The 17,039-nt window shown below is 30.4% G+C and overlaps 1 protein-coding gene across 1 annotated transcript in view; it reads left to right on the top strand.

Annotated features, from left to right (window-relative positions):
- LOC125251477 (protein unc-13 homolog A) overlaps positions 1–17,039 on the top strand; it is an 81,449-nt gene that overhangs the window by 41,159 nt on the left and 23,251 nt on the right. Inside the window, 16 exon segments of the mRNA XM_048164503.1 lie at positions 1,331–1,336; positions 1,736–1,810; positions 4,365–4,584; positions 5,980–6,207; positions 6,401–6,542; positions 8,224–8,393; positions 8,482–8,597; positions 9,433–9,596; positions 9,860–10,013; positions 10,626–10,694; positions 10,809–10,898; positions 11,505–11,639; positions 14,442–14,569; positions 14,792–14,877; positions 16,563–16,689; positions 16,767–16,863. Coding sequence (XP_048020460.1) covers positions 1,331–1,336; positions 1,736–1,810; positions 4,365–4,584; positions 5,980–6,207; positions 6,401–6,542; positions 8,224–8,393; positions 8,482–8,597; positions 9,433–9,596; positions 9,860–10,013; positions 10,626–10,694; positions 10,809–10,898; positions 11,505–11,639; positions 14,442–14,569; positions 14,792–14,877; positions 16,563–16,689; positions 16,767–16,863 — 2,007 coding nt within the window.

The raw sequence follows: 17,039 nt of genomic DNA, 5'->3' as shown, positions 1-17,039 counted from the left end.
TACTTCATGTTAGCTATGTGCTAAAACATGCAAATTCATGTTATCAACATGTTAAAACATGTTGACAATATGTTAAATCATGCTAGCAATATGTTAATTCATGTTAAGCAGTGTGATAAAACATGCTAATTCATGTTAGCAGTGTGTTAAAACATGTTAACAATATGTTAAATCATGCTAGCAATATTCTAATTCATGCTAGCAGTGTGATGAAACATGTTAATTCATGTTAGCAATGTGTTAAAACATGTTAGCAATATACTAATCCATGCTTGCAAAATGTTAAAATGTGATAGCAATTTGATAATTCATGCTAATTTATGTTTTCAATGTGGTAATTCATGTTAGCAAAATGCTAATTTATGGTAGCAATGTGTTAAAACATGTTAACAATATGTTAAATCATGCTAGCAATATGCTAATTCATGCTAGCAGTGTGATAAAACATGTTAATTCATGCTAGCAAAGTGTTAAAATATGTTAGCAAAATATACTAATCCACGCGAACAACATGCTAAAACATGCAATAAATGTGTTAATTTATGATAGAAACATGCTAGCAAAATATATTATAATTCATGTTAAGCAATGTGGTAATGTCAGCATCATAAGAAAACTTGTTAACAACGTGCTAATTCATGCTAGCAACGTTAAAACATGATAGCAATTTGATAATTCATGCTAGCAACGTGCTAAAACATGCTAATTTATGTTTACAATGTGGTAATTTCGTGTTAGCAACATGCTAATTTATGCTAGCAATGTGTTAACTTCATCGTGGTAAAACATGCAAATTCATGTTATCAACATGTTAAAACATGTTGACAAAATGGTAAATCATGCTAACATTATGCTAATTGTTGCTAGCAATGTGTTAAAACATGCTAATTCATGTTAGCAATGTGTTAAAACATGTTAACAATATGCTAAATCAGGCTAGCAATATGTTAATTCATGTTAGCAGTGTGATAAAACATGTTAATTCATGCTAGCAATGTGTTAAAATATGTTAGCAATATACTAATCCATGCTAGCAACATGGTAAAACATGCAAGCAATGTGCTAATTTATGATAGAAACATGTTGGCAACATGTTAAATCATGTTGAAATGTGTGCTAAATCATGTTAGAAATCTGTCTGCACCATCTGTCTGCACCAAATCTGTTTATTCGGACAATACATTCTTACAGGTTGTGAAGTCTGCATTTTTTATTATTTTTTTTGGCTGTTTGGGCCACATTAGTTTCTCTGTTAAGATCATTTATATGAGTAACAAAGTTATTTTTGTCTTGTTTTCTTCTTTTTTCTGCTTCTGCTGTCTGGATTCAGGCTATGGTAAGGATTTGTTTTAATTATTGTATCTTACAGCACCATTGTTTTTCATTTTGCAATTATTGTTCGACAAAGTGCTTTATAAGTTCACAGGTTTAAAGAGTCTGAAAGTTTCAGAGGAAAGTTCAACTGTATCAACTTTGTCTCAGATGTTTCTCCTACAGTTGCTTTGAAGAAACAAAAGAAGACACAAATATGTTGACTTTGGTGTCTTAGCAAATCTGAGACATTGTTGAGATCTCTGAAACTTTAGAGGAGACAAACGTGAGAATTCTCTGTATTTTTCTTAGGAGAAGCATCTGAGCAGTCTCTGTTTGCTCTGTATGTGAATCTCACTGCTGACTAGGAGGAAGAACTGAGATATTGAAGAGCTTGTGTGTGATTTCTCTTTCCTGTGTTCAGTCTCTAGTGCAGAACTCTCGTAAGGCTGGAATCACGTCTGCTATGGCCTCCAGTACACTCAACAACGAGGAGCTGGTAAGTGATGCCAGTATCTTTCACCGGATTCAGTTCGACCAATCTTTCTATTAGAAATGCACTTTTGTAACTCATTTAAAAGTAAAAGCTCTGCTGAGGGTGAAATGTGTGCACTGAATTCTGAAACCTTAGGAAAAGTATTGTATGAGTGTCTCGAGTTTGGATGAAAAACCAGATGAAAAAACTTTAATTAGAATCTAATTGAAATGAGGAAGTTGAAGTACTAAAATTAAAATACAACTTAAGGCTAAATATAAAACTTAAACTAAAAAAAAATGTAATTAGAAACTAACTGAAGTTTAAGTTGAAGCACTAAAAAGCACTAAAGCTAAATAGAATTGTTAGATTAAAAATTAAAATACAAAACTATTTAGAAATAAACTGAAATAAATGTTGAAGTTGAAGTACAAAAACTACTAAAATGTAACTAAAATAAATTAAAGCAAAATAGAATTATTAGATTAAAAATAAAAAAATTAATTAGAAATTAACTGAAATAAATAAGTTGAAGTACTAAAACTACTAAAACTAAAATTGAAATAAATTAAATTAAAGCTAAATAGAATTATTAGATCAAAAATTGAAATAAAACTCTTCAATTAGAAACTAACTGAAATAAATAAGTTTAAGTTGAAGTACTAAAACTAAAATTGAAATAAAATTAAAGCTAAATAGAATTATTAGATTAAATTTTAATTTGAAACTAACTGAAATAAATAAGTTTAAGCTGAAGCATTAAAAATAAAATTCAAAATAAAATTAAAGCTAAATAGAATTATTAGATTAAAAATGTTAATTTGAAACTAACTGAAATAAATAAGTTTAAGCTGAAGCACTAAAAATAAAATTCAAAATAATATTAAAGCTAAATAGAATTATTAGATTAAAAATTTTAATTTGAAACTAACTGAAATAAATAAGTTTAAGCTGAAGCACTAAAAATACAATTCAAAATAAAATTAAAGCTAAATAGAATTATTAGATTAAAATTAAAATAAAAACTGTAATTAGAAATTAATTTAAATAAGTTGAAGTACTAAAACTACTAAAACTAAAATTGAAATAAAATAAATTAAAGCTAAATAGAATTATTAGATCAAAAATTGAAATAAAACTCTTCAATTAGAAACTAACTGAAATAAATAAGTTTAAGTTGAAGTACTAAAACTAAAATTGAAATAAAATTAAAGCTAAATAGAATTATTAGATAAAAAATGTTAATTTGAAACTAACTGAAATAAATAAGTTTAAGCTGAAGAACTAAAAATAAAATTCAAAATAATATTAAAGCTAAAAAGAATTATTAGATTAAAAATTTTAATTTGAAACTAACTGAAATAAGTTTAAGCTGAAGCACTAAAAATAAAATTCAAAATAAAATTAAAGCTAAATAGAATTATTAGATTAAAATTAAAATAAAAACTGTAATTAGAAATTAGTTTAAATAAATTGAAGTACTAAAACTACTAAAACTAAACTTGAAATAAAATAAATTAAAGCTAAATAGAATTATTAGATCAAAAATTGAAATAAAACTCTTCAATTAGAAACTAACTGAAATAAATAAGTTTAAGTTGAAGTACTAAAACTAAAATTGAAATAAAATTAAAGCTAAATAGAATTATTAGATAAAAATTTTTAATTTGAAACTAACTGAAATAAATAAGTTTAAGCTGAAGCACTAAAAATAAAATTCAAAATAATATTAAAGCTAAATAGAATTATTAGATTAAAAATTTTAATTTGAAACTAACTGAAATAAATTTAAGATGAAGCACTAAAAATAAAATTCAAAATAAAATTAAAGCTAAATAGAATTATTAGATTAAAATAAAAATAAAAACTGTAATTAGAAATTAATTTAAATAAGTTGAAGTACTAAAACTACTAAAACTAAGTTTAAAATAGATAGCTAAATAGAATTATTAGAATAAAAACTTTAAATAGAAACAAACTGAAATAGATAAGTTGAAGTTGAAGTACTAAAACTAAAATTGAAATAAAAATTAAATAAAGCTAAACAGAATTATCAGATTAAAAAATTTAAATAAATAACTTTCAATTAGAAACTACCTGAAATAAATAAGTTGAAGTTGAAGTACTAAAACTACTAAATTAATTCTAAATTACTAAATGAAATCAATTAAAATTGAAATAAAATAACTTAAATCTAAATTGAAATATTTAAAAATTAAAGCAAAAACAATTACTAAATCTAAAGCTGAAAATATAGAAGCTAATTCAAAATATTAATAAATGCTATATTAGTAAAGTCACCTTTATTTCTATAGCGCTTTATTTAATACAGATTGTTTCAAGTCGCATTACTGGGATAAACAGGAAAATAGTGATTCATTGATGCAAACAGAGTTCAATTCTGCTGTAAAGACAGTACTGTCATTGTTCAGCTGAGGTCAGCTCAGTGTTTATTCAGTTCAGTTCATTAACTGTGTAAAGTGCAGTTCTCCTCAGGCCAGAACACGCTGTGATTATGATTCAGGCTATAGTATATAAATAATACTGGAATAACACTGGTCTGATTCTGCTCCTGTAGAAGAGTCACGTGTATAAGAAGACGCTGCAGGCTCTGATCTACCCCATCTCCTCCACCACCCCGCACAACTTTGAGGTGTGGACGGCCACTACGCCCACCTACTGCTACGAGTGTGAGGGTCTGCTGTGGGGCATCGCTCGACAGGGCATGCGCTGCTCCGAGTGCGGGGTCAAATGTCACGACAAGTGCCAGGACCTGCTCAACGCCGACTGCCTGCAGAGTGAGTATCTGATGCTGTTGGTCCACTTCAGACATTCTAACCCGTCACTAACCCTAAAATTTACATAAACCCCGCCCCCGAGAACACACAACAAAGGGGGCGGGGCCATGTTGGGCTGCTTTAGAGAAGAGGAAGAGTTGTTGTAGTCGAGTGTTGTTGACATGCCGTCATTTTACGCCGGACTGCTTCACAAACGAGGGTCAATTCAACACAAAAGATGAACATGACGGCACATGCTAGTGGATGAGTTGAATCAACTCCACAGCAAGCTACATCAATTTATCCACTAACCATTCAGAAACGTCTAAAAGTTGTAACTTCTTCCTGAGTCTCTCCATCAGTGTCGACTCCGGTTTGAACAATGTAAGGCTGAACACTTTCCTCATTTTGGCTGCGTGAGATTCTCCAGCTTTGTTGTTGTTGAGCTGTTAAAGCTCCGCCCTCTTCTGGAAAGGGGGCGGGGAGAAGCAGCTCATTTGCATTTAAAGGAACACACACAAAAACGGTGTGTTTTTGCTCACACCCAAATAGGGGCAAATTTGAAAGTGCACGACAAATAAAGTTTCTCATATAGCCTAAATATGATATTGATAAATGGGTACATGCATTCTTTATGAAAAACAATTTAAAAAATAAAATGTTTTAATTAAAAGTAATTTTGCATTGCATACTAAACAGATTTAAATCTGTCTAATGATGTGACCGAGTTCAGTAGTAGCACATGACACACAAATGGCACCGTTTTCTGAGATTGATCCTGCTTTAAAGTGCCCCTATTATGCTTTTCAAATATTACCTTTCATGCAGTGTGTAATAGAGCAGTTTGTGCAAAGTTTTAAAAATCAAAGTGCACGACATATAAAGTTATTGATTCTGAATTGCTGAAACGAGTCGTCAGCACTTCCAGTCTACCTATGTAACAAATTTGCATAATTCCAGTTTATGATCTTCATTGGCTGCTGTGATCAATGCCTACTTTGCCCCTCCCTCAAACTTTGTAGTCTGACCAATCAGAGCAGAGCAGCTCTCAGAAAGGCGGGGTTTAGAGATGCTGAATCTTCGAACAAACCGTTTCAGACACTGTTAGAAAAGAGCTGATGCTGCAGTGGATATTATGAGGAAATTAAAGTGTTTTTTGATCTTGAATGCATGTAAAGACTGTTATTGGAGACTCCAAAACAAAATCAGAAACCTTTAAAATAGCATAATAGAGGCACTTTATTTTAAGAGCTTGTAACTACGGTTTCTACAGAAAATGGAAAGTTTTAGAAAGCTTTAGTAAAGTTTTTCTTACACTCAGTCCTCTGAGAACCTTGACATTTTAGGAATTGAGCTTGTGGAAGAATCTTTGAGCAGTCGCTAGTTCAGAGCTGATGCTGTGGATGTGTCTGTCAGGAGCTGCTGAGAAGAGCTCGAAACACGGTGCTGAGGATCGAACGCAGAACATCATCATGGTCCTGAAGGACCGCATGAAGATCCGTGAGCGCAACAAACCTGAGATTTTCGAGCTGATCCAGGAAGTGTTTGATGTTCCCAAAGCGAGCCACGGGACTCAGATGAAACAAATCAAGCAGAGCGTTCTGGACGGGACGTCCAAGTGGTCGGCCAAAATCAGCATCACAGGTGAAAAGATGCATCAAAATATTTATGTTTCCGAAGCAACTTTACATTGCATTGAAGTTATACGTTTGATCAGTTCCCTGGGAATCAAACCCATGAAGTCATGCTCTAGTGTTTGAGCTAATAATACATGAAATATAATGTATTTGCATCATCTTTAGAGCCGTTTGTAAAGATATTGATGTCTTCCTGTCAGTGGTGTGTGCTCAGGGTCTTCAGGCGAAGGATAAGACGGGTTCGAGTGACCCCTACGTCACCGTACAGGTGGGGAAAACCAAGAAGAGAACCAAGACCATCTACGGCAATCTCAATCCCATCTGGGACGAGAGCTTTCACTTGTGAGTGCATGAACACAGTCCTCATGGATTCTGCTTGAAACAAAAACATGCAATCAGAATTAAACTTCAGAAAGTTCATAAACTTATTATGAATGATTCATCAATGCATGTTATTCTGAAGGAAAAAAATTGGTGTGTTTTAATCAGTGTTTTTTAGAATCATAGTTTTTGTTAATATTTTAAATTAGATTTTTGGTTTTTTTATATTTACTGTTTTAATTTTATTTTTAATTATTTTTAACAAATTTTTTTATTTGTAATTTTGTTGTTTTTGTCAATGTATTAGATTTTCTTTTAAATATATATAGTTTTAGTTTTAGTTTATTAATTTTTATTATAGAATATTATTATATGTTAAATTAGAAATATTTTTTAAAAATTAGTCTTATGAATGATTCATCAGCACATGTTATGCTATAGAAAAAATTGGTGTATTTTAAGTAGTTTTATTTTAGCATCATTGATAATTATTAATATTATGAATTAGATTTCATTTTTATATTGTTTTCATTTTAGTTGTAATATTTAGTTTTATAAAGTTATATATAAAGTTTTTGTAATATTATTTGTTTATTTTGTCATTTTTAATAGATTTTTTAAAATATATATTTAAGTTTAAGTTTATTTTTGTTATTTTAGTACTTCAACTTTAATCTAAAATAAGAATGTTTTTAAAAAAATCAAAATTAGTCATATGAATGATTCATCAGTTTTATTTTAGCATCATTGATAGTTGTTAATATTATGAATTAGATTTCATTTTTATATTGTTTTCATTTTAATTGTAAAGTTTTTGTAATTTTGTTGTGTGATTGTCATTTATATTATTATTTTTGAAAAATATCTCTATAGTTTTTATTAAGTATTAGTTTTTAGTTTTATTTCATTTATTTTAGTTCTTCAACTTTAATCTAAAATGAGAAATGTTTATTAAAAATTAAAAATTAGTCATATTATGAATGATTCATCAGTGCACGTTATTCTATATGAAAAAAATTGGTGCATTTTAATCAGTGTTATTTTAGCTTAATTGATATACTATTATAGTTTTTATTAATATTTTACGTTAGATTTTATATTTATATTTTCTATTTTAATTTAAATTAAGTTTTTGTAATATTATTTGTTTATTTTGTCATTTTTAATAGATTTTTTAAAAATATATATTTAAGTTTAAGTTTATTTTTGTTATTTTAGTACTTCAACTTTAATCTAAAATGAGAAATGTTTTTTAAAAATTAAAAATTAGACATATTATGAATGATTCATCAGTGCACGTTATTCTATATGAAAAAAATTGGTGCATTTTAATCAGTGTTATTTTAGCATAATTGATATACCATTATAGTTTTTATTAATATTTTAAATTAGATTTTATATTTATATTTTCTATTTTAATTTAAATTAAGTTTTTGTAATGTTATTTGTATCTTTTGTCATTTTTAATGGATTATTTTAAATATGTATTTATTAAGTTTTACTTATACTTTACTTATTAAGTTGTTATTTTAGTACTTCAACTTAAACTTAATAAAAATTATAATTTTTTTATATTTTATTTTATATCAGTTAATGTCTATTTTATTTTAACTAATAAAAATGTTTTGTGTGGTTTGTATTAGTTTCATTTAACGACAGTAATCCTGTTTTTAATGGTATTCTCTGTTTCTCTGGTGTGCAGTGAATGTCATAACTCCTCAGACCGGATAAAGGTGCGCGTCTGGGATGAGGATGATGACATCAAGTCTCGTGTGAAGCAGCGGTTCAAGCGCGAGTCTGACGACTTTCTGGGACAGACCATCATTGAAGTGAGAACGCTCAGTGGAGAAATGGACGTCTGGTACAACCTCGGTGTGTCAGAGTGACTGCATGGTTATTTTCGAGCAGCGTGATCTTGAGGGAATTATTACACATTCTCTCTTTCTCTCTCTCTGAACAGACAAGCGCACGGATAAATCCGCCGTATCCGGAGCGATCCGCATGCACATCAGTGTGGAGATCAAAGGAGAGGAGACTGTGGCTCCGTACCACGTTCAGTACACCTGCCTGCATGAGGTACGTGCAAATATCAATATTAAACACATTAACATTGTATTTAGATATGGTATGATATGTTTTTGATGCATCAAGTCCTTCACAATCCACTGCAGTGATGAGAAACACACTTTAAGTCAATTCCTCATAGTTAAAATCAGATTTTGTTGAATGTTTACTTTCACTCATAAATATGAAGGCTGTTTCATGAAACGATTTTTATCTGTTCTGTTAATAGAGTGTTTTATTTTTGCTGCGTCACACGCATTTGCTCCTCCCACTTTGAAATCTCATTGGTTCAAAATGACATTATGCATATTGTATATTAAAAATCATATACATTCCAATTGTCTGCGATTTTGTCATTTTGCACAGAATATTCCTCACTTGGAATACCAAATATGTTATTTTAGCATTATTAATACACTATTATAGCACTTATTAAAATTATGAAATACCTTTTATTTTTATATTTTATTTTTAGTTAAATTTTTAGTAATTTTATCACATGCTTTTGTCATTTTTATTAGTTTTTGTTCTTTTTAAATATTATTATTTAGGTTTAATTTATTTTTATTTATTACGAATTAGTAATTTTTGTGCTTCAACTGCCATTTATGTTTTTTTAAATCAAATTTCAACAAAATTTCATAAAATTATCTAATATTTTTATTTTTTATTTTATTTCAGCTTTATTTAAATTAACAAAAATGTCTTTTTTAGTTTTAGTTAACAATAATAAGCCTGCTTGGCTTGTTGCTCACACCTGATTGGGATGTAAAACTAAAGCGCGTCTCTCCATTGAAAATCTTCAGGAATAATCTTGACTGAATTCGTGACCCATTTTTCTTTCTAGCACATCTTCCACTACACCACAGAAAAGCAGAACAGCGGCGTGGTGAAGATCCCCGATGCCAAAGGCGATGACGCCTGGAAAGTGTACTATGAGGAGACGGCGCAGGAGATTGTGGACGAGTTCGCCATGAGATATGGAGTGGAATCGATCTACCAGGCCATGACGTGAGCAGAGACAACGAATGAATGACTCCATAATTACAACTGAACGAATGTACAAGTGAATGCATGAGAGAAAAATGCAAACGGGACATTTTCCACAAATAGGGATTAAAATAGTATGGACTCTTAAACATCAGTCTTTTTTCCAACATGGCAAAGGCCATGCAAAGTTTGCAAAGTGAGCGAATGCAAAAGTTAGAGTCCAAATTATTTTAGGGCCTTATATTTATAATGTCAGTAACCTTGTGCTCTGTGTTTGTGTTCAGGCATTTTGCGTGTCTGTCGTCGAAGTACATGTGTCCCGGTGTTCCTGCGGTCATGAGCACACTTCTGGCCAACATTAACGCTTATTATGCCCACACCACACAGTCCTCCAACAACGTCTCTGCCTCCGACCGCTTCGCTGCGTCCAACTTTGGGGTCAGTTCACATTTCAGCCAAATTAAAGCTCATTTAGCTCATGCACATGTATAAAACACTGGATAGCTAGAGGTGGATGCAAAAAATTACTCTCAAAACACAAGTGTAGTAGATGTTAGTCACCTTGTGGTTTAATAAATGTGTTGTTGCATTACATTATTACAAAGTAATACTTTTATTCAGTAAGGATGCATTAAATTGATCAAAAGTGACAGTAAAAATGTTACAAAAGATTCTATTTCTAATAAATGCTGTTCTTTAGAACTTTCTATTCATCAAAGAATCCTGACAAAAATGTTCACAGTTTTCAACATTGATAATAATCAGAAATGTTTCTTGAGCAGCAAATCATCATATCAGAATGATTTCTGAAGGATCATGTGACACTGAAGACTGGAGTAATGATGCTGAAAATTCAGATTTGATCAAATTACATTTTACTGTATATGCACATAGAAAACAGATATTTTAAATTGTAATATTTCAGATTTAACTGTTTTTTAATCAAATAAAGGCAGCCTTGATGAGCATAAGAGATTTTTTTTAAACATATTGTTTAAACAATATTGTATATTTTACGTATGTTAATTAATTAATTTATTTATTTTGCAGAAAGAGAGGTTTGTGAAGCTGTTGGACCAACTGCACAACTCCCTGAGGATTGACCTCTCCATGTACAGGGTATATTCACATATTCTCCTTTAATAAATATCACTCCATATCTATTGATTACTGAAGAACTGTTGCTGTGGAGTGTGTATTTGTGTTTGTAACAGCTGTGTGTGTGTGTTTCAGAATAATTTTCCAGCCAGTAGTCCAGAGAGGTTGCAGGATCTGAAGTCCACTGTAGATCTTCTGACCAGCATCACTTTCTTCAGGATGAAGGTTTGTTCTGGTGTTCAGATCTTAAAGTGCCACTATTAGATATTACCTTTTAAGTAGAGTGTAATAAAGCTGTTTGTGAATGTAAAAGATCTGCAAAGTTTCAAAGATCAGATAAATGGAGTTTTTGTCTCACAAAAGAAAGAAGTGATTCTGAACTGCCTGAAACGAGTCGGCAGTAATTCCAGTCTCACTTCCTGCTAAACCTATGTATAACTAATGTAACTAATTTGCATAATGGCCAGCCTATGGTCTTCACTGGCTGAACAGCATCTCTTTGCCCCGCCCTCAAACACTGCAGTTGTATCTGAGACTGGAAGAGTTTGGTTCATGTTGTTCAGGCTCTCAGAAAGAGGGTTTAGAGAGACCAAATCCTTGATCAAAGCGTTTCAGACACTGAGAGAAAAGAGCTGATGCTGCAATGGATATAATGAAAAAATTAAAGTGTTTTTTGACCTTGGATGCATGTAGACCAATTATAGGAGACTCCAAAACAACTTTGTGAGTAGTTAGTGTTTTATAACACTTAAGCAAGCCTTTAAACCCTCTAAATGTAAATGTAGATCTCTTTGCAGAGAAGACTAACTGTTGGTCTGTGTGTGTTTTCAGGTCCAGGAACTGCAGAGTCCACCGAGAGCGAGTCAAGTGGTTAAAGACTGTGTCAAAGCGTGTCTCAACTCGACATACGAGTACATCTTTAATAACTGCCATGAGCTCTACAGCCGGGAATATCAGAATGACCCAGTGAGTGTGTGTGTGTGTGTGTGTGTGATTGTGTTTGTGTGTGTGTCAGTGGCGTGGCTACATAAGATTGACTGCTGGTTCACCCAATCAAATCAGACACAAAATGGTTTTTGTGGGAAAGAAGAAAAATCCTGCATACATGAAAATAATCGCCCAAATACGTGAACATAAGAACTACTTGCATGTGTAAACATGTAATGAATAAGTAAGAAGTAATAAGATCCTGGTGGATGAGCGCTGATCTTCCTGTGCGCTTCTATTTTATGGCGAATGGTAAATGCAACAATTTCATATTGCTTAAGCAAAGCAGCGTGTAAATAACACTCTATGAGGATTATCTCAAGATCTGTGTGTTGTGTTGTGTTGTGTTTGGGCTCGTTTGAGTTAAGAACGCTTGCTTTAAATAAATATATTTGATCTACTATGGTTTACTAATGTTTGGTGAAGCTACAGGCCAAAAACGCCACCCAAAAGCCGCATGTGAATACTGATTTACATGTACTTGATTTTGTTTGGTCTCTACCTGAAACAGTTATGGTTGTTGTATTTTGCCAGTTGAGACCTTTTCAACAATATATATATATATATATATATGCTTAACAGGTCACATTTTCAAGGAAAGTCACATTATTTTCAATTTAGGAATATATTTTTGGCTTATTTTTTTTCAGCCAAAAACCGATAATGCTGTTTTTAGCGTGTGCGTGTGTGTGTGTGTGCGTATTCATGTATACGTGTGTAATTGCTTTGAAAGTTACATGGGAGAAATGGCAACGCACAGCATGGCAGTTGTAGAAACGTAAGTCTCGCCATTTAATTGCTTTATTGGCAAATGCATCAGACCTGGTTTCAATCAGTACAGACCAGAAAGAACAAATCAGTATTATTTTACTATCATTGTGATATTAATATTTTGAAATAGTTTTTTGTGTATTTATATATTTCCTGTTTTCATTTTCATTTTAGTTCATTTTTTAATTTTAGTAAAATATATATATTTTTTCAGTAAAATAAATTTATTTTTATTAGTTTTTTGTTAGTCTTGTTTTTTGATGTCTGTATAGTTTAGTTTTATTTTTTTCAGTTTTAGTTTTGATACCTCAACTTTTAATTTTGTTTACAATTTTTGAAATAAGCAATTATTTGTTTCTTTTTAAATAATTATATTAATTATTATTATTATTATTATTATTGTGATTTATGTATTTACTTATTTTTCTCTCTTGTCACTTTTCTTTTCAAATTTTTGATTGCATTCATATTTTTTTTTTACTTTTATTTATTATTTAATTATTTTTATTATTTACTTTTTTTTGTTTCTTCACTTCTTTTATAATGTAATGTTTTTAGTTCTGTTGTAATTTTTGGTTTGTGTTAATCCCTGTTTTGAGATGTTTGATTGCATTTTTATAATAATAATAGTGCTGCCAAAATTATTAATATATATTGATATATATGTGTGTGTGTGTGTGTATATACACACACAGACACACATACACACATATATAAATATAATAATATATATACACACATATTATGTGAACAAACTTTTGTTAAATGTGATTAATTGATTTGACAGCACTAAATTATAATAATTACACAAACAAATATTAAAGAAAGAAGTAAGTGTGTTTTAGTTATTTTAGTACATCAGTTAAACTTAAAAAATGAGAAAAGTTGCCTTGTCAACCAGCTGAAATAAAATAATTTCATTCATTTGACTTCAGTTAATGCTTATTTTATTTCAAAAAATGTTTTTATGTTTTTTAGTTATAGTTAACCATAATACCCCTGCCTCACCTTACAATTTCTTATCTTTTTTTTTTTTCTTTTTGAATGTTCTGTTGGAAACTTTTAACAGCAGGTTGAGAGCGTTACACTGGACTGAATGAGTTTCTGTTTGTCTCTTCCAAACGTCATGCTGATTTTATGCTGTTTAGTAATTCAGAGCACCGCGAGCGCTGAAGTTCTTCTCGTGGAAAATGAAATATTGATTATGGTAGAGGTGTTGTGGCAGTTATGAATGGAGAAGAACCGCAGTGTGACGCGTGTTTATCCCTCGCTCTCTCTCTCTCTCTGCACTTACACTGCAGAAGTTTATTAGCAAGATGGAAAACATGTCTGGAGTTTATGACACCTCATAACCGGAGCGCTGACTGATGCTCCCGGTGTAGATCTGAGACTATAATGGGCCGTATATATGCACAGGAGGCGTTCTCGCATTCCCTCTGTGTTATTTCTATAATTGTCAATTTGTGTGAATCGATGTCCTTCTCCAGTAACCGTGAGCTGCTCATTGAGAAACTACAACTAAATGTTTACAACTAAAAAGTGATCTAAACATTCTTAAATCAATATACATTGACTTGAGATGCAAAATGACATAAGATGAGAAGTCTTGCTTTCTGAGAAATTGAACAAAATGAATTTATGTTTAAAAGAAGAGCAAATATCTGCCGACGGGGTCAGAAAAATAATCCAGTTTTTTTTTTTTATTGATTTTTCTGACCCCTTTAGCAGATATTTGTTCTTGTTTTAAAGCGGTTATATGTAGAATTCAGAAACCCTTGTTATTAGCGACACCGGTGGCCGTTAAGTGAACTGCAGCCAGTTCTTCACATAAAAATCATAGACAATTTTGATCATTTCCTCAGAAAACAAGAGTTTTTATCCTGTTGTTTTGCTTCCCAAGTAATTGTGTCTTGATTTAAGAATGTTTAGATGTTTGTATTGGAAAACAAGACAGAAATACTGATAAAGCAGTGCAAAAACTGTAACTCTCTTGTTTGTGGTCACATCCAGTCGAAGACGGTTCCTCCTGAAGAACAGGGGCCGAGTGTGAAGAACCTGGACTTCTGGTCCAAACTCATCACCCTCATCGTTTCCATCATCGAGGAGGACAAGAACTCGTACACGCCCTGTTTGAACCAGTGAGTGTGTGTTCAGAGCCGGGAGAGAGATGTTGAGAAGTTGATATCGCAAAAATTGAGGTTCAATCCCTAATTTATGATGATTACTAAAGTATGTGATAAGAAAAAGGCAATACAAAGTTACACTGACATTTAACAGGTTAAAAACCTGAATCTAAATGGTTAAAATAATATGCAGCTGAGGGAAACATACCCATAAGTCCTGTGTGTGTGGATCTGCAGGTTCCCTCAGGAGCTGAACGTGGGAAAGATCAGTGCGGAGGTGATGTGGAACATGTTTGCTCAGGATATGAAGTACGCTATGGAAGGTAAACTGAAACCTGAACCTTGTTTCCTCTCGCATGAGAAACTGAAAAATTCACAGATCAGACTTACTTGTTAAAATGTGCTCTTTTCTTGTTTTATGTATATTTCTGTATGTATGTATGTATGTATGTACAAATATTATTTTATGTATTTACTTATTATTATTTTACAATATGTAATTTATTTATTTTATTTATTAAATTTTTTATTTATTTTTTCTCTCTTTTTTTTACTTCTATTTCTGAATGTTGTTTTAGATCTGTCGTAATTTGAGGTTTGTTTGAATTTCTGTTTTAAGAATGTTTATTTTTCCAGTTTTTTTTTTGTTTACTTACTTATTTTTAATATTATATTATATTAATTATTATTTATTCATTTATTTACTTATTATTAGAAAGATAATAAGATATTAGAAAGATGAAAAGAACAGAATTTATTTGAAATAGAATCTTTTGTAACATTATTAATGTCTTTACTGTCACTTTATAACTCGCCATTCTGACTTTATATCACGAAATTCTGTCTTTATAACTCACAATTCTGACTTATTATTTTACAATATGTAATTTATTTATTTTTATTTATTATATTTTTTATTTATTTTTTCTCTCTTTTTTACTTCTATTTGAATGTTGTTTTAGATCTGTCGTAATTTGAGGTTTGTTTGAATTTCTGTTTTAAGAATGTTTATTTTTCCTGTTTTTTTTGTTTACTTACTTATTTTTAATATTATATTATATTAATTATTATTTATTTATTTATTTACTTATTATTTCTCTCTTGGCACTTTTATAATGTTATGTTTTTAATTTTTGGATTTATGTGAGTCTCGAGATGTTTAATTGTTGTATTCTACTATTTATTTGTATGTTTTATTTATTTATATATTTTTATTTTTTGTTTACTTTTTAAAATATAAAATTATTTTTATTTTTGTTTACTTTTTTAATTATACAATTATTTTTTTATTTTCATTTATTTTATATTAATTATTATTTGTGATTTATTGTTTATTTGCTTATTTTTTCTCTTTTGTCACTTCTATTCTAATGTTTTAGTTCTCTTTATTTATTTACTTTTTAAACTTTTTTTATTTTTTTTTAAATAAAAAAATTACAAAATTCAGTTCTTTATTTTTATTTATTATATTATATTAATTATTATTATTTTTTATTTGTTTATTGTTTATTTACTTATTATTTCTCTCTTGACACTTTCTCTCTTTCTCTCTTTATTTGTAATTTGAGATTTGTTTGAATCTCTATCTTAAAATGTTTATTTTCTGTTGTTTTTATTTATTATGTAATTATTCAAATTTTTTATCTCTATCTCTACTCTTCTTTTACAATGTTATGTTTTTAGTTATGTTGTAATTTTCTGTCTTGAGATGTTTAATTTTTTTCTATTATTTATATCTTTATTTATTTACTTATTTTTTTTATTTGCTTTTTAAAACAATTATTTTTTTATTTTTATTTTTAATATTTATTATTATGTGATTTATTTATTATTCATTTACTTTTTTCTTTCTTCCTTTAGTTCTGTTGTAATTTGAGGTTTGTTTGAAATTAACATTTAAAATACATTTTTTATTTATGTTTTTATTACAATTTTTTTTTTTTGCAATCAAAACAAACACATCTGTGATGAATATCCTGTTGTCTGTGATCTACTTCCTGTCTCCCAGAACACGAGAAACACAGGCTGTGCAAGAGCGCCGATTACATGAACCTGCACTTCAAGGTGAAGTGGCTCTACAACGAATACTGCAAGGAGCTGCTGTACTTCCAGGACCGCGTGCCGGAGTACCCGGCGTAAGAACACTTCCTGTGAGTAGTGTGATCGTGTGAGAATCTCTCAATGTCTGAACTGTTTTATCTTGTCTTGATAGATGGTTTGAGCCCTTCGTGATCCTGTGGCTGGATGAGAATGAGGAAGTTTCCAGAGATTTCCTGCACGGCGCTCTGGTCAGGGATGCAAAGGACGGGGTAAATATCAGAGCGTATATTGTAGTATTTTTATAATTTATTTGATCAAAAATACAGTAAAATCAGTAATATTGTGAAATATTTTTACAAATTAAAGTAACTGTTTTCTATGTGAATATATGGTAAGTTGTAATTTATTCCTGTGATCAAAGCTGAATTTTCAGCATCATTACTCC

The sequence above is a fragment of the Megalobrama amblycephala genome, linkage group LG17 (assembly GCF_018812025.1).
Source record: "Megalobrama amblycephala isolate DHTTF-2021 linkage group LG17, ASM1881202v1, whole genome shotgun sequence".
NCBI lineage: Eukaryota > Metazoa > Chordata > Actinopteri > Cypriniformes > Xenocyprididae > Megalobrama > Megalobrama amblycephala.
Note: the sequence above shows the minus strand (reverse complement) of the source record. Positions and strands in the feature narration are given on the sequence as shown.